The following is a 21,825-nucleotide window of genomic DNA, read 5'->3' as shown; positions in this document are numbered from 1 at the left end:
TAAGGGCATCTGCATTGGGATAACTGATCTGGGTGTTCTTAGAGTAAAAATATTATGAAAATAATGTAAGATCATTAGTTTAGATTTTTTTTTTAAGGAGTTGGTTATTGGGAGAACATGTTTAAGATCATAAGATTTAATAATATAATAATCTAAAACATATTACAATTTTAAAAACTTTAAAAAATAATAGTTAAATTGCAAACTTAAAAAACTTATACTGAAATTCAAAATACAATACCAATTTTTATGAAACAAAAAAAAACATTAAAGATATAAATAAATAAAAACAAACAAACATATTACTTAATTAAAACACACAAACAATTTATTTAATTAATACATAGTTTAATGTCCAAATTTATTCCATATATTCTCCTTTGCAAAAAATTGTATCCATTCACGGGATGCCACGTTAGGCAAGAACTGAGCCAAAACAGTTCTACATCAAGACCCAACAACATGTTCTAAGTCCACTATTTCCTATATTTTCAATTTAAAAAAGGCTAAGACCATCATCACTACAGTGACAATGACATCGTTGCTTTAAAAAAAATTATTATTTTAATCATATATATATTTTTTATTTTTTTATTAATGTCCACCATTAGAAATACGACATGTGGCTATTTGTTAAAAGTAACGATTCTTCAGCAAGTAGCTGAAGCACTGATTCTTTTTTTTTTTCTTCTCTCTTATTATTATATATTATTTTTTAAGTAATTCTCTTCCTGAGTAACCCATTAATGATGCTCTAAGCACACCCAAACTGTTCTGCCAATGCAGATGCCTAAGAGCATCTCATTCTCTTAAGAGCATCTCATTTTCTCACGGTTGCTCTTGTTATTGGGTCTAAAAACAAAATAAAAAACTCAATATTCGGTCAATTAAAAAGAGAAACATTTGTTTAGGAAGGATTTTGAGCAACGCATTAGCAACACGACGTGGCGTGTTTTTATACGTTGATGTTGGACTAAAAATTCTTAAATAACTATTATCAAAAAAAAAAAAAAAAATTGTGAAATAATTTGAACGATAGATAGACGTTTCTATTTAAGTCGTCATTATTTAGTTAATTAATTCCCCAAAAATATACCCGGTTATCACCTGATAAACCCGGTTCCGTGGAATTAATCAAATTTTGTTTGGGAACAATATCTCTTATGGCGGGAAAATTGCTTCTTTTGACTATTAGGGTTCTTCTGGTAAATCTCTCTCCGTTCTACTTTAGGGATTCGATTTCAAAATCCTTTTTTTTTTTTTTTTTTTTTTTTTTTTTTAAATTGTTCCGCTGCGAAGAAATTAGGGAATTGTGGAAGAGAAGATGTCGAAAGAGACGAAGGGTAACAATAATACAAGCAGAGTGATGAGTAGCTACGGCGGTGGCTTGGAAGCAAACACCTTGGCCATGCTTGATTCCACCGGCGCTAAAGACAGTCGCGACGCTAACGAAGATCGTACGTTTTCTCAATTTTTATCAATTTCCGTCTACGTTTCCGCTTTTACCCTTTGTTTGTTGTACTATATTGATCCGTTGAATGAAACCCTAGGTTTGCAGTATCTGGAAGCTGTTCGTGCTGCTTCACTTGTACCCGAAATTGGAATTCCTCCAACCAAGTAATTTACTCTGTTTTTAAGAAATTGTTATATAAGAAATATGAAGTTTTTGCCTCAAAAGGCTCATGATTTTGATTTGGGTATTTGTTAAATTTGAAGCAAAATGTACCAAGCGATGTTTAGGATATTGAGATTTGGAAGAACATTGGAACTTATAACAGCAAGTTTCCAGCTTTTGACACAATTACATCAGGTTCTTTGATGTTCTGTAGTTTCTTTTTTTTGTTGTCTCCACAATTTGTGTAAGTTTTCATTGTTTTGCTTATGATTTTGTTTTTGTTTTCAGCGGTTTCCTTGGGTTTATGTATCTGATTCACCTGATCACTTGGAAATCGTTGACGAGGTACACTTGTTACAAAAGTTTTGATCTGTTGTTCATTCTTAGTTATGGTAGGTATGGTTGATTGCATTTGTTTGTTAATGGTTTTGTATGGCAGGCTTGGTCACCGTTTAATTTCGGGTCTGATGTTGATTCTGATGGTAAGGAATTATCAGTGAAAAGCTTATGTAAGGACGCTGTCTCTTCTATTGAGTTAGCTTTTTTTTGGTTCTTGTTTTTTTATGACTTATTGCTTTTGTGATTTCAGTTTTTCAACAGCTGATTCAAAACATGAACAAAGGAGTTAATGAGTCTGAGGAATCGGAATTCAAGGTTGGTTTACTTGTTTCTACTTAACCTGCTTTGCTTTGCTCTGTTGCAGATAAGCTTAAATTTAACACCTCTTGCTCCTTTTATTTGGAATTCTGTAGATCCTGGGAAATATGTTCCTGTTCAAGTATCTTGTTCATGTTCTTAAGTTGGATTTTACACCACGAATTCAAGTGTATAAAGGTACGTACGTATGTATGGTGTCTTCATAGTTTCAAGATTTGTCTTTTTTCTTGTGTAATCTGGGGACAATTTTTGAAGCTTTGTGTCCTTTTTGTGCTCCAGAAACCAACAACTGGAGTCTTTTAAAGGAATCCTCACTGAATCTACTTCTGGTACATCCCATAATCAATGGCTCAGAACTAGTGTATCCCCTTTACTTTATCCGTGACTTAGTGTTGTGGTTCCATTTGTAGGCTTCAAGACAAGTGAAGTTCAAACTTCTAATGAAAGATTATCTATCAACAATGTGTGCACCCATTAATGCTGATGAGAAGTCTATCAGTTTGGTAGAATTGCACAAGGGCACACTTTCTGCTATGAAGGAACTTCTAGTAATGGTAAGTTGTAGGTTATGTATGACCGGAGTATTAAAGTTACTAGATTTGAAGTTCTCTTCTCTCACATATATGTTCCTTGTTTAGATCATGGACCTTGATGCATCAAAGCAGAAAGCTGACTTAGAAGGGATTACCTCTAGAGGAGATGGCGTAAGGTATTCAAATCTCGGCCTCTCTTTTGAATTGTGTGTTTCGCCATGTTTGTGATCCATTTTGGTGCAGGACCCCTGCAATGGAGATCATTCTCGACGAGCTGACTTATGATGGATACTTGCTGTCAAATTTTCTTCAGGTAAGAGACAAAACCACCTTTTGAAACTCTTTGTGTTGTCTGAATTCTTCTCTGTGGTTCTTGAGTGCACATTTTTCAAGCAGGTTTTCGACGATCCTATATGGAAGCTAGAGATTGTTCTCCAATACTTCACCAAATACATTCCTAAGGTTTGTTGATAATTCTCTGATTTCCCTTTGTTCATCTTCTCCAACAAATGTTGTTCGTATAGTTTAATTCTTTGATTGTTCTCTCTTGAGGAAATTTACCTTTGGTTGCAGCCTTCTGTTCGTACCCGAAGATCAAACATTCCTCAAGCAGAGGGTCCACAAACACTAAATGGGATCTTAAAGACCTTTTCAAGTGGCACAAATTCGAAGAACATTACTAAAAAGATAGGAGCTGACACTGTTCAGATCCTCATCGGACATGCCTTTCTGGTAATAATGAATGATATCTTTGTTTCTCCTTCCACATTCTGTGTTTTTTTTTCTTTGCTTCCTTGCCCTAATTTGATTAATTATCATCAGGCTCGGCTCACATTCTCTAACCCAAATGACGGAGACTCTATAACAGAGATATGCAATAGTATCATCTCTGCATTTACTAGTCTTAAGCAAGTAGATAAGTAAGCAGCAGTTTCTTTTACCCTCAATTCATTTACAATTTATAGCTTTCCTTTGTCCATTCAAAAGCTTTCATGGTTGTTACAGGAAAATCGAGATTCTATCTTTTGGGAAAGAAGTGTTGTTTACTGCTGGAATGATACTCAAGGCAAAAGCTTAAAGCATTAGGCATCTAGGAACCAAGATTTTAGCAAATCTAGAGGCTTGCATTGGATTAAAAGCAAACAAGTCACACGTAATGTAGGAATTAACAGTTACAGTCCAATGAATTATGAATGTTTCACATCAATACATATGATTCTGAGTTTCACTGAATGGTATCTCTATAGTTTCACTGATACAAGATTAGTAATTTTATGATTATGTTGATGCCTTTGTCTCATTCCTGCAACACATTAAGACTTGCTTAAGTAACAAAATCAGTGCCTGATAAAGTTTATGCAAAACATCTTTGCTTACTTGGAGGATTGAGGTGATTCGAGCTGCATCGTGACTGGACCGTCGTTTACAAGATTGACCTTTCAATATTATTAAAGTAATGTTATAAGAAGAGAACTAGTTTTAAACCTTTCAATTTGACCAATAGGAAGGATTAATCTCTTACCTGCATCATAGCTCCAAACACACCATCTGTTTTATAAAGAAAAGAGTTGACAAATTCAGAAAGACTGAAGAAATACTGTATGGTCAAGTTTTTTGAACAAGAAAGATCAATGAGAGTGGGTGCTAGTACCTTTGACAGCATCAGGGTTATATGCTTTCTGAAATTTCTCGACTAAAGAAGCGTAAAATGGTTTGGCTTTATCAGGTGGCATCGCCACATGAAAATCAGGTTTGTTACCTTTCAAGAATCCGTATAATGTAAACTGACTAACTGTACCAGAAGCAAGCAAAGGACACAAATCTCAGTACATTGATCAGAAGCCAAACCTTTCTCTAATAAACAGATTTATTACCAAGTAAAACTCCATAATTCTTCTGCATTACCTGCACAAAACCGCATCCAAGTTTAAATTATTTTTAAAAAGTTCATAAACGAATCCATTGAAACAAAACTTACAGTTTGGTCCCATCCTTTGCCAGTGGTTTCATTAGTGAACAGTCTCATGTTTAAAACTTTTCGACATCTATAAAGATTGTTAAAATGTCAACGAAACTTTAAATGGAAGAATTAAGCTAAAGGTGATATTTTTGTGCAGCTTACATGTAATCGGCGTCAGCATCTGTATCTGATTCATGGATTCCAATTAAAACCAAGAGACCAGGGCCAATCTCCGATACGATTTGACCATCCACAGTAACAGAGGAAGATGAGACTCTCTGGATTACAGCTCTCATTGCTCTGATCTGATAATTCCGACGGTAAAGTCGCTGACTTTGGTGGCGGCGACCGCGGCAGAGGAGTAAAGGTGAGAGCTTGTTAAGGAGTAGAGTGGTGTGGGAAGAAGGAAACACAGAAGCAGCAGCAAGACAATTCATTTTCTTGCAATTGATATAGTCCTCTCTGATGAAGGATGATGAACAATATAACCGAAACTAAACCGAACCAAATTGAATATTTTAAAATTGAACCGAAATAATTTAAACCAAATGCCTAAATTAGAACCGAACCTGTAAATCGCCGGTGACCGCCACAGCGTGACCGTGAACATCCAAAGAAAAAGGCATAGAAGAGAGAAAGAGGCGACATATTCAACTGAAACAACCGAAGAAGCCAAAAGCTCTTTGGGAGAAAAAAAGATGGCGTTTTGGAAACCAGGAACTGAGAAACCTCGTTTCGAAGATGATGGAGAAGGAGGTATTGTGTTCATGTCCAACAATCTGGCATCCTCTTCTTCTTCTTCTTCTAGGTATGGTTCTCTCTCTCTTTATTGCTGTTGGTAAGTAATTCTACTTGTTCTACGGTTGATTATAACTTAAAGGTTGGGAATTTGTAGTTATGGGTATGCGAATATAGAGAAGCAAAGACAGAGATTGCCAGTGTACAAGTACAGAACTGAGATTCTCTATTTGGTGGAGAATCACGCTACCACCATCATCGTTGGCGAGACGGGCAGTGGTAAAACCACTCAGATTCCTCAGGTTTCTTCTTTCTTCTTTGTTCTTGGTTACCTTTTTGAGGGAAAAGCACCTACCTTTGCTAATTTCAGGGTTCTTAGACCGATAGGCAACTTTTGATAGGAGTTAAGGTAGTGAATTGGGATGGTAATACTCACTTGCTTACATATGTGCAATGTAGCTAGAGAGGCATGAAACTTGTTCAGTTTCTCAAATTCCTGCAATGTTTAAGCTCACTAGCTGGTTAGGAAGTTGGACAAACTGGAGATATCTTCAATTCAATCACTAGCAGAATCTTCTTGTTTCTTGCCTGCAAGTGTTGATACCGCTTTGTTTATCATATTTTGTAGTACCTGAAAGAAGCTGGATGGGCTGAAGGAGGCCGAGTTATTGCTTGCACACAGCCAAGACGTTTAGCTGTCCAGGTTTTTTTTTCTCCTCCTCCACCAAACCTTACAGCTTAAGTTTAAAAAGTGATGTTTCAGCTCAAGTTTGGTAATTCCTGCTTGATCACATATACTCTTTGTTTTGTAATTTGCTTAGGCGGTTTCTGCGAGAGTGGCTGAAGAGATGGGAGTAAATCTTGGGAATGAAGTTGGCTACACAATTCGATTTGAAGATCAAACAACTTCCGTGAGACTCTTCCCTTCACATTCTTCTGCTTTTCCTTAATTGTATGGATTATTCTGATGATGCTTACAAAGATCTTTTGCTTGGTTAGAACAGGGTGTGACTAGTGTGAAATTTCTCACAGATGGGGTTTTAATCCGAGAGATGATGGAAGATCCTCTCTTGTCAAAGTATAGGTAATGATTTCTGTTGCACTGCTTAATCCCGTTCAATTTATAATTTGGGTTAGTAAATGGTGCTGATAAACCTATTCTTCTCATATGTCATTTTGTAGTGTTATTATGATAGATGAAGCTCATGAGAGATCTATTTCAACTGACATTTTACTGGGTCTCTTAAAAAAGGTATACCATTAAGACATAGACTTCATTCAGATCTTTTTTGAACTCTTTGGTTTACAGTTTGCTTTTCTCAATTCCTATAAATTGTTAATATCAGATACAACGTCGCCGTCCTGAGCTACGCCTGATTATATCGTCCGCCACAATCGAAGCAAAAGCCATGTTCAATTTCTTCAATTCCAGGTTCTCATCTTACTCAGTGGTTATAGTTCTATGCCCTGGAAGTCTCGGTCTCTTAGAATCACTAATACAATATATATTCTTATACACTATGAAAAACAAATAGTAAAAAACGCCATGCGCCAGAAGGTAGTGCCCAGGGACCAAAGTTGGAACCTGCAATCTTATCTGTCGAGGTATATTGTTACTCTTATCTTGCTCAAGACTATTTTTTTCGTAACTCTTATTTCATGTGATAGTTTCTGATTCTTGTTTTGTTGGTGAAATATTCATAGGGCAGAGGCTTCAGTGTGAAAATTCACTATGTTGAGGAGCCTGTCTCAGATTATATCCGATCAGTTGTTTCAACGATATTATTGATAAATGAGCGGGTACTTTGATTTGGTGCTTATAACTATCCAATGTGTTAAAGTCTTGTAGTATATTATTTCCTTGGGCAGTTATCTTAAAATTGTATCTTCTTATGTTCAGGAGCCACCTGGGGATGTTCTTGTATTTCTTACTGGTCAAGAAGATATTGAAACTGCAATTAAACTTCTTGCAGAAGAAGCTCATAGCAATCAAAAGAATTCTTCAGGTATGATAAATGTATATGTTACACATAAATAAGATCGTGTCAATCAACTTTAGCATTTGCATTCAGTTTTTCAGCACTATAATCTAAATCACATTTATTTCAGGACTGCTACCTCTGCCACTATATTCAGGACTTTCTCGATCAGATCAGGTTGGTTCTTGTTGGAAGGCTCTAGATAAGCTATACCATACTTTTTGAGAGTATTTGAAAAACTGAAACGAGGAGATGTTGTGTTCTCATTTCCTTATATTAGGAATTGATCTTTACTCCAACTCCCAGAGGAAAGAGAAAAGTGATACTCTCAACAAATATTGCAGAAACATCATTGACTCTGGAGGCAAGGTTTCCTCATTATTGTCTTTTCGTTGCAAGTTTTTTTTTCTCATACATATATTGCTGAAACATCATTGACAATAAACTGTTTCCTTTAATTTTTCAGGGTGTTGTCTATGTGATTGATAGTGGTTTCTCGAAGCAAAAGTTCTATAACCCAGTAAGTCCATCTCCATTTCTTTTGTTTATATCTTTTAGTTCCGTCCTTTGTAATATATTGGACATTACTGATACATCTTAACATTTATTACCCTCACAGATTTCAGATATCGAAAGTCTTGTGGTGGCACCAATATCCAAAGCATCTGCTAGACAAAGGTCTGGTAGGGCTGGGCGAGTCCGACCTGGGAAATGTTACAGGTAACTCTCTTTCCGTTTATAAAAGTGATAGAATTGTGCCTTATTTAATGGTTTAGTGCTCATTAGTCTTCTTCCTAATATATGTTTTTCAATGGTAACTAGGCTTTACACTGAAGATTATTTTCTCAACCAAATGCCTGGAGAAGGCATACCGGAAATGCAGAGGTCGAATCTTGTCTCTACCGTAATACAGGTACAATACTTACTCAGCTCTTGTCATATAGCTTTTCTTAAGAACTCACAATTTGGGATGTGTTACACAAACGTATAGATAGTTTTTTTTTTCAAGCTTTTCACCTTTTCCAGCATGTATAAAACCAGATGAGAAGAAGTTCTTCTCCTAAAATGTTCAAGCTCTGTTGATTTATTTTTTCAGCTAAAGGCTTTGGGCATAGATAATATATTGGGTTTTGATTGGCCTTCACCTCCATCCCCACAAGCAATGATCCGGGCACTTGAAGTACTCTATTCACTTCAGATCCTTGATGATGATGCAAAACTCACATCGCCAACAGGATTCCAAGTTGCAGAACTTCCACTGGTACTTTTTCTTCTTAACCTTGAGTTGCTTATAAATTTCATTTGCATTCTCTGCTGCATGTTTACGTCTCAGTTTTGTCTTGCTAGGACCCAATGATATCAAAAATGATTTTAGCTTCAAGTGAGCTTGGTTGTTCAGATGAGATCATTACAATCGCTGCAGTTCTCTCTATCCAAGTAAAGGCTCTTCACCCTTTTCCTCTGCTAAAAGTTTCTTTTCTATAATGCCTAAGAACCATATTGCAGCTCTAATGTTTTGTTTCCCATTTGATCTATGGGATTTGAAACTAAATGGATGCAATCTTAATATTGTTTATATGCAGTCCGTTTGGGTCATTGCTAGGGGAGTACAGAAAGAACAGGATGAAGCCAAACTGAGATTTGCAGCTGCAGAGGTATATATTGCCACATAACTATGAGCAAACTATATCTCAATTTTTATTTTTTTGACAGTGATCATCATTGTTCTTGTCTATTCAGGGTGACCATGTCACATTCCTGAATGTATACAAAGGGTTTCTTGAGTCGAAAAAGTCTTCACAGTGGTGTGCCAAGAACTTCCTCAACTACCAATCCATGGTGTGTATAATAACCGAGTTGGTATTTAGTCCTTATTTTCGGTTCTCCAATTTTGATATGTTTTTGTTTCCTTTCGCAGAAAAAAGTGGTTGAAATCAGGGATCAGCTCAAACGGATTGCTCGGAGATTAGGCATCACCCTGAAATCATGTGACGGAGACATGGAGGTAGGAAATCTTACCACCTTGCTTCAACTGAAAACAATAAAAAAGGTTGCAGGTTTTTACTGTTACTTTATTTCAGGCTGTGAGAAAAGCTGTGACTGCAGGGTTTTTCGCTAATGCATGCCGCTTAGAAGTAAGTAACCCGTTTCAAGTTTCTGTTTCTACACATTTTTTCGGTTTTTTTAAATCATCAAAATTTTGTTTCTTTTGTTGTGATGTTTTAGCCACATAGCAATGGGGTATTTAAGACCATTAGAGGCTCTGAAGAAGTTTATATTCACCCGTCATCCGTATTATTCAGGTTAGTAGTACTTGTTGCTATGATTTTAGCAACAAACCTCAATAACATCACAACGTTTGAAGATCTTTCGTTTGAATGTGAAAGCTTATTTTGGTATATTTATAATACAATCTTCAGGGTGAATCCGAAATGGGTGGTTTACCAATCCATTGTCTCAACAGAGCGTCAATATATGCGGAATGTCGTAACTATCAATCCTTCTTGGCTGACTGAAGTTGCTCCACACTTTTACCAGAACCGGCAAAACGCTATGTCCTTCTAGTTAACAAGGCATACCACCAACAATTCAAGACATAATAACAGTTTGATCCTGACACCGTTTCTTGATAGTTTTATAGCTTTATTATTCAGTGCAAGAAACGTTTGCAGATGCAAAACAAAAGAAAACAGAGTTCTACTGAGTATATGATTTGAACAATTCAACTTAATGGATAAAGCATAGACTCTATATTCAATCAGATTTTGCCTGTTTATAGTTTTGGTTCTTCTCACCGTTTACAGAGTAGGAACAATTAAGAAAAATATGATCACAGAATCGAATCTCCTATTCAGCTGAAAATCTCGGCGAACTTCTCGGAAACTAGAACTCCCGAATCGATAGATTCCAGTGGATCTTTCCTCAGACGGTGCCTTAAGCAGTTAGGGATAACGGTAGCAACATCATCTGGAGTAACTCGATCTTTTCCTTTGAGAGCTGCAAGTGCTTTTGCTGCTCTGTTAGTCACAATGTCTCCTCTCAACCCGTCGACATTGAGCTCCGAACACACCCTAGAGATCTTCACCTTTAACTCCCGATCAATCTGAACCGAGGCAAGATTTGCTCTAGCAGTTGAAATCTGGTCTTGAAGCTTGTCCTGCTCGGTTTTGTAAGTTTCACGGAAGTCCTTTGGGTTGCTATCGAAACGAGCTCTCTCTTCAACAATCTTGACACGTAAATCAGCATCTCTAACAGTCCCTACTTGCGCATGCATGCCAAACCGATCAAGAAGCTGTGGCCTAAGCTCTCCTTCTTCAGGATTTCCTGAACCAATCAAGATAAACCTAGCCGGGTGAGAAATCGAAATACCTTCTCTCTCAACGGTGTTCCAACCAGAAGCAGCTGAATCCAAAAGAACATCAACCAAATGATCATCCAAGAGATTGACTTCATCAACATAGAGAATCCCTCTATTGGCCTTAGCCAACAAACCAGGCTCAAAAGCTTTAACACCTTCTGTCAAAGCCTTTTCGATATCAATAGTTCCACAAACTCTATCTTCTGTTGCACCCAATGGAAGATCAACCATATTAATCTTAGTTGCAACAACTGTAACTTGCTCTCCTCTTTCGACTCTTTCCCTTACCTCAACTCCCATGAACTCAGGATCAATCGGATCAGAGTTATAAGGGTCACCAGCAACTACCTTAATCTCAGGCAACAGATCAACTAATGATCTAACAGTTGTAGATTTGCCAGTTCCTCTATCTCCCATAATCATCACACCACCAATCTTTGGATCAATCACATTCAAAAGAAGACAAAGCTTCATCTCATCTTGCCCTACAATAGCTGCAAATGGATAAACCGGCCTTGCACTCTTCTTTGAATCAAATTTCTTCTCTACCTAAAACCCAAAAACCACCATTACATCAACAAAAATCATATATACGTTCCTAACTTTATAAATCAAGAAAAGTCTGAAACTTTATGTGAAAACGTCATCAAAAAAAAATGCATACATACTTGTTCAGTAGAGTTGATTTCAGTGGCTACATTCATAACCGAGACATGGTAACGAGACCTGTTCTTTTTAGGCCTTATTTGGATTCCTGCATTTAACTTACTTCCACAAATTTTCCCTGTAAACAAGAATTCAACTCTTCGATTCACCGGGATATAATTGTGAAAACGGCAAGGTTTAAGACTTTAATGTTTCGAGAGATTTTTGGTTTACCTGGTCTGAAGCAAATGGGGGAGGACGAAGGTGTTGAAGAAGAAGAGAGCGAAGGCGCAGCCCAGATTGCAGAGGAAGATGTTCCAAGAAGAGACGCCATTTTTGTGTGAGCTCAGAGGTTTACTCAGCTTTCTGATTGGCTTTGTTCTCCTTCAGAAAATTTGGTTTCTATTGGTTTATGTTTGCTTCCTGTGTGTGTGGTCAGGATAAGAAAGATAGATTCTCTTCTCTATCTCCTTTTCTAAAAAATAAATATATAATTACAATTCAGCCCCTTTAAAATAAGAAAATTGCAATTTTACTCAGCTTTTTCAAATTATTATTGTTAAAAATAATGTAGAAAGGCCCAAATCAAAATCATTCGCTAATTTCAAATCTTCCCCCTTCCGAGTTCCTCCGTCGGCGATTTTTTCTCTCCGGTGCCTTCGTCTTGTTCCCGTTGAACGTTTACCGTTAGCGCCTACCTCAGATTCAACCGGTAAGAATCTACTCTCGCTTCTCGTCGATTGAGTAGAATCTCACTCTTCTGCATTGTTCTCGCTTTTCCGGTTAGTTAAGGTTCGACGATTTGAGGATTGTTGATCAGAATCGATGAACATTTCTATGTTAGAGGTAGCGATTGTGTTTAGAAATGTTCGATCAATGTTAAGACTGTGTTTGATTTTTCCCTTCTGCTTCTCTAATTCCTAAATTTAGTTTCGTACTGCTCGTTTCTTCCTTAGTCTCGAGTGGCGTCTCCTTGCCTAAGATCTACGAATCGCCTTCTTTGTTTTGGATGAATTGGTGTTGAATCTCATACTTTGATTCCTGCTACTGTTCTTCTTTGTTTAAAGTGCTTCTCGGATAATCACACTGTTTGATTTGTTCTTTTCCTCCGTCTCTTCTCCGCTAATCAGACCTATGGTATGCGTCATATCTCTTTAGTGATAGTTTTAGAAGTTCTTAAATGCTATAGTTTAGTTTGTGGCGCAGCGTGATTTATATGTTGGTTGCTTTGTGTTCATCTAACATAACATATAAGGTACTTTCGTGAGTGATTGCTGAAATGATTTTGATGGTAGATTTTTTCCATTGCAGTTGATTGTCAAGAGTATTACTGAACAGATTTTGCCATGTCTGCATCTGCTAAAAGAAGTTCTACAGATACTCAGGAGAAAGATCTAATGCTCGGTATGGTTTTTCAACTGTTTAAGAGTTGGTTTCTATGATCCGAAAGTTATTGAATCCTAAAAAATCATACATACATGGAATTGCTGGTGGAAAAATTACCATTTAAGAGTGGAATCATCAATAGACTTTCTTGATAACTTAATGTTAAAAGCTTTACATCAGAAATATCGTGCACGCTATCTTTCAGTCTTCTTTATTGTTCTATTCCTCCATTTTTGGCCAGCTGTGAATTTTTGTGGCGTAGATAGAGACCATAAGATGTTCCCATAGCTAACACAGGTGATTGAATAATCCATTGTCTTTTAATTCCATGGTTTACCTGCAGACAAAGACATGGAAAAGGACACATGGAACTTTAAGTCAATGACGGATGATGATCCAATGGATTTTGGCTTTGACTCACCAGCAAAAAATAAGAAGAATGCCTTCAAGCTGTGAGTGTAACCTATGTGATATACATCTTAAACCATGTTTGCATCTAAGCGAGTGTAGTTCAACATGGAATTTTTCCTCTTTGATCATTGATGACTACTCTAAGTTGCTGTTGCTTGACAACAGGCCTACTGTCTCATATGGTTCTGTTTCTCTCTCTTTCTCAGGGATATGGGTTTCGATCTAGGTGGAGATTTTGGAAATCTATCATCATTCAAAATGGACATGCCAGACTTTGATTTCTCAAGCCCAGCCAAGAAAACCACAAAAGCGAAAGAAAGCTCTGATGATAAATCTAGTGAAAATTCAAAACAGAAAAAGAATCCATTTACCTTCTCTTATGATTTTGATGCGTATGAGTCCACTAATAAATCAATTTTCTTTTAAATTCTATGTCTTCTGAAATTTACTTAACACCATGTTTTTCTGCAAGCAGATTAGACGACTTTGATCTTGGTTCAAGCCCACCACTGAAGAAGGGAAACAAGACTATGAGCAAGAACATGGATTGTGAAGAAATTTCTGCAAAAAGAAAGATTGATAAGTCAGACGATTTGGACTTTGATCTTGGTTCAAGCCCACTGAAGAAGGGAAACAAGACTATGAGCAAGAACATGGATTGCGAAGAAATTTCTGCAAGAAGAAAGATTGATAAGTCAGACGATTTGGACTTTGATCTAGACTTACCAATAACTAGACAAGCTCCCTCCAAGGCAAATACAGATGTTCAGGTAAAAGCTTCAGCTGAAAAAGAGAACCAAGGTTCCAAGACTACAGCTACTATGGTTGTTGATAGTAGCACACACTCTGATCAAGCTGCATTAGAGAGCATGGAAAATTTGGAGGCGGTGATATCACCTCAAGGTCCAAGTTTAAAAACCTCAACAACTGATACAATGCCTGTGCAACCTCAATCCATAAACACTTCACCATTGAAGACGTCATGTTCAATGGTTGAAGAAAAGGATGAACCACGTCCTTTAAATGAAGCCGCAGCACCCTCGCCATTACATGCTTCTGAGACTGCACATACTGCAGTAAGCAGAGGAACCAGTCCAGGTATCCATGAAATCTGCAGGCCTGGCACAAAAGAAGACTGTGCTAAAGATCTAGAACAGAATGCCATTAATAAAATGATTTCCACCATGGAATCAAGTTATGAGAAGACTGAACAAACTTCAGCAAGCATCTCATCTCAGCTATGTTCAGACAAGATAGAACATCAACAGGACGAAATGAGTACACATACTCAGGCAGAAATACAGGATCGAACTAATGAAACACTGTGTGATCCTGATGCTGGACCTTCTCTAACAACTTTCTCAGGAAAACTATCACCAGGCACTCGTCCAAGCCAAACTGCTTCCCATGTACAAAATTTGAATGGAAAGTTACCACTGGATCCATCCCACAGGTTAGAAAAAACAAAACAAACTTCTTTTATTAGATTTGTCATTTTGCCAGTATACTATGATGCTGAAATATATATCTAACTGCTGTATTCCGTAAACTGAGTGCAGCGTGCAAGGGATCAATAATTTGAGGGCCATGCAAAACAAAGACTTAGGACTTATCAGATCCAAATTCTTTAAGAAGCCAGAAAAACCACAATCCCATGTGCTGGAGTCCTCTTCAATTCAAACAGAGATTCAGCCAGTTGCCCGAGAAAGGATTGGGTCGAACTTGATCCCTTCAAATGATAGGAGGTAGTATTTCTTTTCTTCATCGTCTGTGTAACTATTTTTTCACTATTTCCTTTCTCTCCAATATGCAGACATGATACTAAAGATGCTTTACCTGGATCGAAAACTAGATCATGTCCAATTGAGCTTGTCAACACAGATTCCGAAAAGAATGCAGCAACTGTTAATACGACCAGGTAATGTTCTGGGCTCTTATATTCAAGCATAAGAATAAGCTTCTCGCTTTCATTTAAGATGATATATATAAGGTAGGGAACAAATCCAATTACTTTTACTAGCAGTTCCAGTGAAAAGATAATCCACAAGGACCATTCAAATCCCAAGACTGTAGAAATTGTGGCTGGACAGATGGATCATTTAAAGTTGCAAACTAAAAATACAACTAGAGAGAAGTCCATCTTGCAGATCAATATAAGGTGAGATAAACTCATTTTCATTCACTTGTTTCCTATCTCTTGTCACGCTTGGGAAACAGGTTATAACCTCATGTGCACTCATCGTGTAGAAACTAGTAGCCGTTAAATTTTATCTTAGGAAGTTCTGTTATCATGTTATGTATTAAGCTTCCTTGGATTTTGTAACAGCTCAAAACTCGATGCTTCCAGCTTGACTCAGAAGCTAAGCAAACATTTGAGTTCTGGAGCCGAATCTTTGCAGAAGTCCAAGATCGTATCTCTCGAAAGGCCTAAACTTGGAAATTTTATGTCTGATCTGCGTGCAGTGAAAGCTCAAAGGTACAAAAGGAACACACAACAGTTTCTAGTATGGAATCTTACGCTAATATATCAACTCAAATTCCCTAATCTCTTCCACTATAGGACCATTGGAGTAAATAAAGACCAACCGAGTTCTGCAGTGCAACCAGAAGTTAGCTCTTCCATAAGCAAGGAGATAAATACAGAAGCGCCAGTTAAAAAAAGCTCTGAGATTCAACAATTGGCTCCTAGGGAAAAAACCCAAATCCTGCACTGCCCATCTTCTTTAAAGCGGAAAGCTGATGAGGTTAATTCATCAACTCACATTTTCGATGTTCTTGCTCCATGAACATATCTGGAGCTCAAATATAAGTTTTTACCTCCACAGGATGCAGATAGGTCACTGAAGCCACAACTTAAACGTTTTTCCATGTCTCCAAGAGAAAACAGGTTTCTAGTTTTGTTTATCTAAACCAAATCTATAACCTTGCTTCATTAGTTCTTATATAACTGATATGGCTGAGATTGCACAGGAACGTTGAGGAGCTCACACATAGAGCTGTGCAAGGAAAGGTTAGACTCACCAACAGATCTTTGATTATTGTTATTAGGACAAGCTTTCTGTGTTTACTTTACTTAAGACTTGTCACGCAATTGATTTTCCAGTTCTCAAGCCTAGAGAGAAGAATAGATAATAATACAACCAAAGAGCTTGTCAAGGAAAGTCCACGGACTAAGTCTCATTACCAGAACATAAACATGGCAAATCTGGAGATCCCAATCACGGAGAATGCTGATAACATAGAGAAAGCTGAAGCTTACACAAAAGAACTCGACAATGTAAGTTTCTAAAAATATAAACAGAGGTTGCAGAGCCCGCTTCTCGATCAGGACCATTGTCATAGACACTAGTACATACATTTCTAATCTTTTTAGTTATGCCTTGCAGATCTGCAACATTCTGAAGAAGAAACATGAGGAAGCGAAAGAGTTACTTGTCCGTGCTGTAGTAAACAACAATAAGCTGCTGATGCTCAACCATCCTTTATATGAAGACAAGATATCCTTTTTTATTGCTTTTCTAATGCCAGTGTTAGATTTTGTCTATGTATGGCCAAAATAGACTCTTCTGTGTGTTTTGCCTTAATAACCAGAAACATTCGTCTGGTCCAGAAGTTCGCAGCCAAGTTGACTATAAGGGACACATGATGAACACTCAAACGATTGTTGCTTTAAAAGGTTAGAATCATGACACTTTTCTTTTCTCAGAAACTATCTCAAGAGATTTTGTCTGAAGACTACACTCCGATTGTTCATTTCTTGACCTGATGGCATGTACTATTGGCCCGAGGTTATATAGGTTCAGTGGATTTACACCAACACGTTATCGTCAAACGTACATAAAGGTTGACGTCACTTAGTCCAAAGGTAACTCGATCCTCTTTTCTCATTTTGCTGGATAATAAAGAAAAACACGTTAAAATGTGGAACATATTAAAAGTTTGATGGTTAACTGATAATGAATTAGAAATGTGTTAAATGTAAATCGGGTGTTCTTTTCAATTGTGTCTCGCATCAATACACGTGAAAGACGTACCATCAATCACAACATACACGACTACTACGCGAGTTAGATGATTGATAAACTTATATCTGAGTTATGATAATTTTAAAATGAGAAGGGGTTGAATCTAAATGCACACACAGATACGTACATACACTAAGAGTGTATGTATATCTAGGTCCCAAACCAAGTACATTCATTACATACGAAAAACTATATGGGCTCATAAATAAAGCCCAATAATATTAGTCTCGTTTAGTCCAATTTGATAAAATGATTTTCTAAATTTTTTTTTGTTTTAAAAACCCGGTTGTTCCCTCTTCTTCTTGGCGCACATCCTAAAACCAAGTGGCGCGTAAAACGGTAAAACGCCGTCTGGTCTCAAAGTCAAAAGTCAACACTTCATACCAAAATGAAAATTTCGAACCAAAATAGAGAACAGAGAATCTTCTTAGTTCCCTCCATAACACAGAGCCCTTTTTTCAAGTTTCATGATTTTAGAACAATTCTCAAAATCCCTCCACAAAATGAAAACATCAAAAATCAAATCTCAGATCCGTCACTTCCAAATCTGGTTCAAAGTCCCTCCTATTCACATTCTTCATATACCGTTCCTCCTTCTATCCTCAATCCACCTCTATCTCTCTCTCTCTTTCTCCGACTCTTCTCTCTTCCTCTCTCTGCTACATCAATGGCCGCTTTTGATTTAAAGCCTCAAAACGACAACAAAGAGAATATCCCACCTTCAAACATGGCCACGATATCTGCCAAGCCTCTGGATTCATCTTCATCCATTGATAAAGACAAAACCCAAATCAGAATAAGAAGAAAGAGATCTAGGCAGCCACTTCGAGATATCACCAATCTCTTTGTTTCGTCATCAACATTGTCCTCTTCGTTTGTGATTCGTCACGTTCCCTCTTCGCCATCACTATCACTTGATCCCAAATGCATGAAGAGAAGATCTGGTGTTGTTGGTCTCAAGGCTGCTGCTACTTCTTCGACCTTCTCTTGTAAAAAATTTAGATGATTTTCTTTTGTTTTTCGGAAATTGTTGTTAATCCTCTAGATGGGTTCTTTTCCATTTATGAAATCTGTATCAGAATTTGTATTATGGGGTATTTTATCAATACCCTGTCACGCATTCATGTACCGACACAAAATTTATTTCCATGAGTATACTGGTTGTGATTCTTGCAGATCATATGTTCAATATCAGTATAGTTTGTATCCCTGATCAACAAATTGGACTCGACGCAGTATACATGTGAATGTGATCTGATCTGGTTTGGTTACGAACATTTGAAATGGAGATATAGTTAGTGATTACTGATTGCAATTACCATCCAGCTACAAAATCATCTTTTCGATGGCCTGTCCAGTGAAGGTGATGATATAGAATGTGTTATGTATACATTAACGCTAAAACATACATAAAAGATAAAAACTCTGTTAAATATTTTGTCAAACTCTTCATTATATATATTTTTTCTTTCTAGTTTATCTTTAAATAAGTGATAGTCAACTAAAAAATGTGAACCATTAAAATGGGGAAGACTGGCAAATGACACAGAGAGATAAGAGCATTTTCGTTTTTTTTTTCCAGATATTTTCGGCTATGTGTATTGCCACTATATCACCTTCATGCTAATCCTTAATTCCCATCTTTTTTGGTATCCATTTAAAAGAAAGAAGTAAATTCCTTTTATATGTCATCATTGACTAAACCCTAAAACATACATAAATGTCCACGATGCTCTAGGCCTCTAGCTAGTGAGTTACTGATGTGTTGCATAATATTTTGGACAATCAAAATTTGCACACCATTGATGATGAAATGTGGATTTGGATAAGAAAACTATTCAGTTAAAAACATAATTACAATGTAAGAAGTGTGATTGGTTCCATACTTATCCTTTTAACTAAATCACTTAAAACCTCGACTTAGTGGAATCTTAAAGTACACACTACCACACGTCCTGACAATTGACAAATGTAAAAATACAGATTATAATATCTTTACTCGAATGGGGTTGAAACTTTTTTGAATATTCTTCTTTGTAATGAAATCTCCTGATGAATCAAATGTGTAAATAGAAAAATAGTGAAAATGGCCAACTCCACCAATCCAAAACCAACACGAGACACATAAGTGCTCTCGCCCTTTGACCTCATTTTTCATATTTTACTCCTTTCCTTTTCTATCTTATTGGATTTTCATGAATCACCATCCTTGTCCATTATCATTACCTCGTATATTATTCACTCTCTCTCGCACACACTCGCACACGTATTATAATATTGTGCGCATGCACATATTATATATAATGTCACTGGATAGGGACGGTCGAGTTATAAATATATGGTGTAAGGTTTGGTATTGAATATTTTTGCTTTATCGACATAATTATTTATTTATTATAATTAGCACTTGATGCCGTCGCTTATCGCTCTTTTTAACTGTCCAATGTAATATACATAAGATTCAGTTAATTTTGATGATGTAATTACGCAAAACGATCGTACAAATGGATAAAACTCTGTCTTCAAGCTTCGTATTTAAATAAAATACATTTCGATATTAGTCCTATTTACTTTTGTTCGTTTATGTTTCGAGATTAGTATATTTTGTTCATAATCTCGGTGGTAACAAATCAGCGAGTATTCAAAATGTAACGATCGCATGCATGAAAGGTACGGTTTTGAGTTTTGACAAATATCGAAACACGGTGGAAAAAAAATCTTCCAAAAGAGATTCGGTTGGGAACTCCTATGTTCAACATAACTCAGATCAGTTACTGATTTTATTTAATTACCGGTTTATTTTAGTCTATTGATTTAGACTGCAAAACGCATTGTAACCACTATGATATATTCACCTAGTTCTTTTGGGGGAGGTTCAGTATAAAATTCATCCAAGAGACAAGGCCACCTAACAAATCAACAAGTGTTTAAAAATGAACCGCACATGAGTCTAAAACAGGGCTTGGCCAATCCTAGACCCTAACACAATATGCATATATTAAGCTGTCGATTGTATTAAATATGTGTACTATAATGTAATGCGGCGATCTTTATAATTCTTTTGTACTATTCAAAGCACCAATTTGCATTTTGCAAGTCGGAAGAGTCACTTTGCTAAGCTGGTACGGATTTAATATGATTATTGTAGAAGTTTTTGGTAATGAAGAAAAATGTAGGCAACGAGATAAACTGTCCTCGGTGACAACTCACGCTTGCACTTGCCATAAGCACTCAAGCCCTAATCTAGCTAGAACCACCACAACTAGAAACCCTTCAAACAAAACTCTATAAATAGAAACCCTCCATAGATCTCTTCTTTCCTCATATACACAAATACACACCACGTGAAATACTTCCCAATTACAATCTCTCTCACACTCTCTCTCTCTATCTCCCTCTTATATATTTTTCTTTTCTAAATATAACTAATTGTAATGGCTAAGTTAAGCTTCACTGTATGCTTCTTGTTGTTTCTTCTGTTATCTTCTGTCGCCGCTGGAAGCCGCCCTCTTAAGCAGGCACCGGTTGGGGTGACGGTTAAAGGTCTAAGTCCTTCAAACGAAGCTACGAGTCCGACTGTAGCGAATGATCAAGCTGCGGGTAGCAGCAGCAGCCACGGGAAATCTCCAGAGCGGTTAAGTCCAGGAGGACCCGACCCACAACATCATTAGTTATTTAGGGTTTCCTTTATAATTAAGAGTTGTTTTCAATTTCTTCGAGATATGCGTTTCTTATCAATAATTTGGTTGCAATGATTCTGTTTTTGTTTTGTAATAAAATTGTGAATTTGCGTTTGTAAGATTATTACAAAATTTACAGTTTTTTTCCTTTTTTTTTTTTTTTTTGACAACTCCAATAATAAAAGAATTTACGGTTCTATACGACATTATTATTCTATTTGACGTTTCGCTATCGTACGTACGATAGATATTCTAAAGTTTCGTTATTTTACGTTCAAAACTGAAACAAAGACCATATATATTTTTTTATTATCAACCTTTTGCTTTTCATTATTATTTTGTGCCTTTACAATACATATAGCAACGTCAGTGTGACGTTGATTTAGATGGTCCTGCATGCAATACATATGATTCTGTCTTATGATTATCTCGATTCTCGTGTGTTTGTTTATATGTCGATTGTGACTTGTATTATGTTAAAAACAAAAATTAAACAAACAAATATATATATATATATATATATAATGTATACAGTTTTTTAACAGATGAAATAGTAGAATGGAAGGAAAGTTCAATTACGGCGTGGTCGATCTAGATGGGTCATATACTGTATATGAGATCAATCTCCGTAATTACTTGAGTTTTAGATTGATCGTGAGTTCGTGACTAGTAAATAAAAGTTCAAACTGTTGAACTTGAAGACAATGAAATAAACGACAACTTTTTTTTTTCAATTAACGACATTTAAATATTGGATGCACAAAAAAAAAAAAAAAAATATTGGATGCAACCTAATTACATTCATCTCTGATTTCTTTACAGAAAGGAACTTCTTTTG

The 21,825-nt window shown here is 36.5% G+C and overlaps 6 protein-coding genes and 1 pseudogene across 9 annotated transcripts; 5 read left to right on the top strand and 2 right to left on the bottom strand.

Moving 5' to 3' along the window:
• The first annotated feature begins 1,237 nt into the window (after positions 1 to 1,237).
• Positions 1,238 to 4,038, top strand: LOC104773342 (negative regulator of systemic acquired resistance SNI1-like). Of its 2 annotated transcripts, none has more exons than XM_010497925.2 (15): positions 1,238 to 1,457; positions 1,551 to 1,617; positions 1,717 to 1,810; positions 1,904 to 1,960; positions 2,055 to 2,097; positions 2,205 to 2,269; positions 2,368 to 2,449; positions 2,552 to 2,601; positions 2,683 to 2,826; positions 2,911 to 2,981; positions 3,049 to 3,118; positions 3,202 to 3,267; positions 3,379 to 3,537; positions 3,628 to 3,725; positions 3,811 to 4,038. In XM_010497925.2, exons 1-15 carry the CDS (start codon positions 1,325 to 1,327, stop codon positions 3,881 to 3,883), a joined length of 1,272 nt encoding a protein of 423 aa, XP_010496227.1. In that variant the 5' UTR covers positions 1,238 to 1,324; the 3' UTR covers positions 3,884 to 4,038. The 2 variants fall into 2 exon arrangements, with proteins under 2 accessions (XP_010496227.1, XP_010496226.1); XM_010497924.2 differs by having other exon boundaries at positions 1,250 to 1,457; positions 2,055 to 2,124.
• LOC104773341 (uncharacterized) lies at positions 3,909 to 5,223 on the bottom strand. Its single transcript, XM_010497923.3, has 7 exons — positions 4,928 to 5,223; positions 4,784 to 4,850; positions 4,680 to 4,710; positions 4,457 to 4,597; positions 4,328 to 4,353; positions 4,183 to 4,241; positions 3,909 to 4,108 (listed from the first exon to the last, which is right to left on the bottom strand). Exons 1-7 carry the CDS (start codon positions 5,200 to 5,202, stop codon positions 4,084 to 4,086), a joined length of 624 nt encoding a protein of 207 aa, XP_010496225.3. The 5' UTR covers positions 5,203 to 5,223; the 3' UTR covers positions 3,909 to 4,083.
• LOC104773344 (putative pre-mRNA-splicing factor ATP-dependent RNA helicase DEAH9) lies at positions 4,884 to 10,243 on the top strand. Its single transcript, XM_010497928.2, has 23 exons — positions 4,884 to 5,573; positions 5,661 to 5,805; positions 6,132 to 6,206; positions 6,325 to 6,414; positions 6,508 to 6,587; positions 6,686 to 6,755; positions 6,850 to 6,935; positions 7,039 to 7,108; positions 7,208 to 7,303; positions 7,404 to 7,509; positions 7,613 to 7,659; positions 7,763 to 7,846; positions 7,949 to 8,002; positions 8,102 to 8,202; positions 8,305 to 8,395; positions 8,579 to 8,743; positions 8,830 to 8,919; positions 9,066 to 9,137; positions 9,223 to 9,321; positions 9,401 to 9,487; positions 9,564 to 9,617; positions 9,709 to 9,785; positions 9,903 to 10,243. The coding sequence occupies exons 1-23, from the start codon at positions 5,464 to 5,466 to the stop codon at positions 10,045 to 10,047; spliced, it is 2,094 nt and encodes a 697-aa protein (XP_010496230.1). The 5' UTR covers positions 4,884 to 5,463; the 3' UTR covers positions 10,048 to 10,243.
• On the bottom strand, positions 10,210 to 11,969 carry LOC104773343 (magnesium-chelatase subunit ChlI-1, chloroplastic). The gene is made up of 3 exons (XM_010497926.3): positions 11,720 to 11,969; positions 11,509 to 11,624; positions 10,210 to 11,389 (listed from the first exon to the last, which is right to left on the bottom strand). The coding sequence occupies exons 1-3, from the start codon at positions 11,817 to 11,819 to the stop codon at positions 10,334 to 10,336; spliced, it is 1,272 nt and encodes a 423-aa protein (XP_010496228.1). The 5' UTR covers positions 11,820 to 11,969; the 3' UTR covers positions 10,210 to 10,333.
• Positions 11,970 to 12,057: 88 nt separating this feature from the next.
• Positions 12,058 to 17,282, top strand: LOC104773346 (uncharacterized protein At4g18490-like). 3 transcript variants are annotated; one of them, XM_087477608.1, is made up of 16 exons: positions 12,058 to 12,197; positions 12,797 to 12,889; positions 13,215 to 13,323; positions 13,489 to 13,674; positions 13,758 to 14,735; positions 14,842 to 15,027; positions 15,096 to 15,200; positions 15,306 to 15,440; positions 15,609 to 15,758; positions 15,843 to 16,026; positions 16,108 to 16,169; positions 16,253 to 16,292; positions 16,386 to 16,559; positions 16,669 to 16,781; positions 16,880 to 16,958; positions 17,080 to 17,282. In XM_087477608.1, the coding sequence occupies exons 2-15, from the start codon at positions 12,832 to 12,834 to the stop codon at positions 16,926 to 16,928; spliced, it is 2,529 nt and encodes an 842-aa protein (XP_087333734.1). In that variant the 5' UTR covers positions 12,058 to 12,197; positions 12,797 to 12,831; the 3' UTR covers positions 16,929 to 16,958; positions 17,080 to 17,282. The 3 variants fall into 3 exon arrangements, with proteins under 3 accessions (XP_087333734.1, XP_087333733.1, XP_087333732.1); XM_087477607.1 differs by having other exon boundaries at positions 15,303 to 15,440; XM_087477606.1 differs by having other exon boundaries at positions 15,609 to 16,026.
• A 692-nt stretch (positions 17,283 to 17,974) lies between these two features.
• LOC104773345 (uncharacterized) lies at positions 17,975 to 18,482 on the top strand. The gene has a single exon (XM_087477609.1). The coding sequence runs from the start codon at positions 17,975 to 17,977 to the stop codon at positions 18,311 to 18,313; it is 339 nt and encodes a 112-aa protein (XP_087333735.1). The 3' UTR covers positions 18,314 to 18,482.
• A 2,033-nt stretch (positions 18,483 to 20,515) lies between these two features.
• On the top strand, positions 20,516 to 21,143 carry LOC147930507 (CLAVATA3/ESR (CLE)-related protein 2 pseudogene; annotated as a pseudogene).
• Positions 21,144 to 21,825: the final 682 nt, after the last annotated feature.

Source organism: Camelina sativa, chromosome 12 (genome assembly GCF_030686135.1).
Source record: "Camelina sativa cultivar CO46 ecotype springtype chromosome 12, ASM3068613v1".
Lineage (NCBI taxonomy): Eukaryota > Viridiplantae > Streptophyta > Magnoliopsida > Brassicales > Brassicaceae > Camelina > Camelina sativa.
The sequence above is the reverse complement of the archived record's forward strand: the minus strand, read 5'-3'. Positions and strand labels throughout refer to the sequence as shown.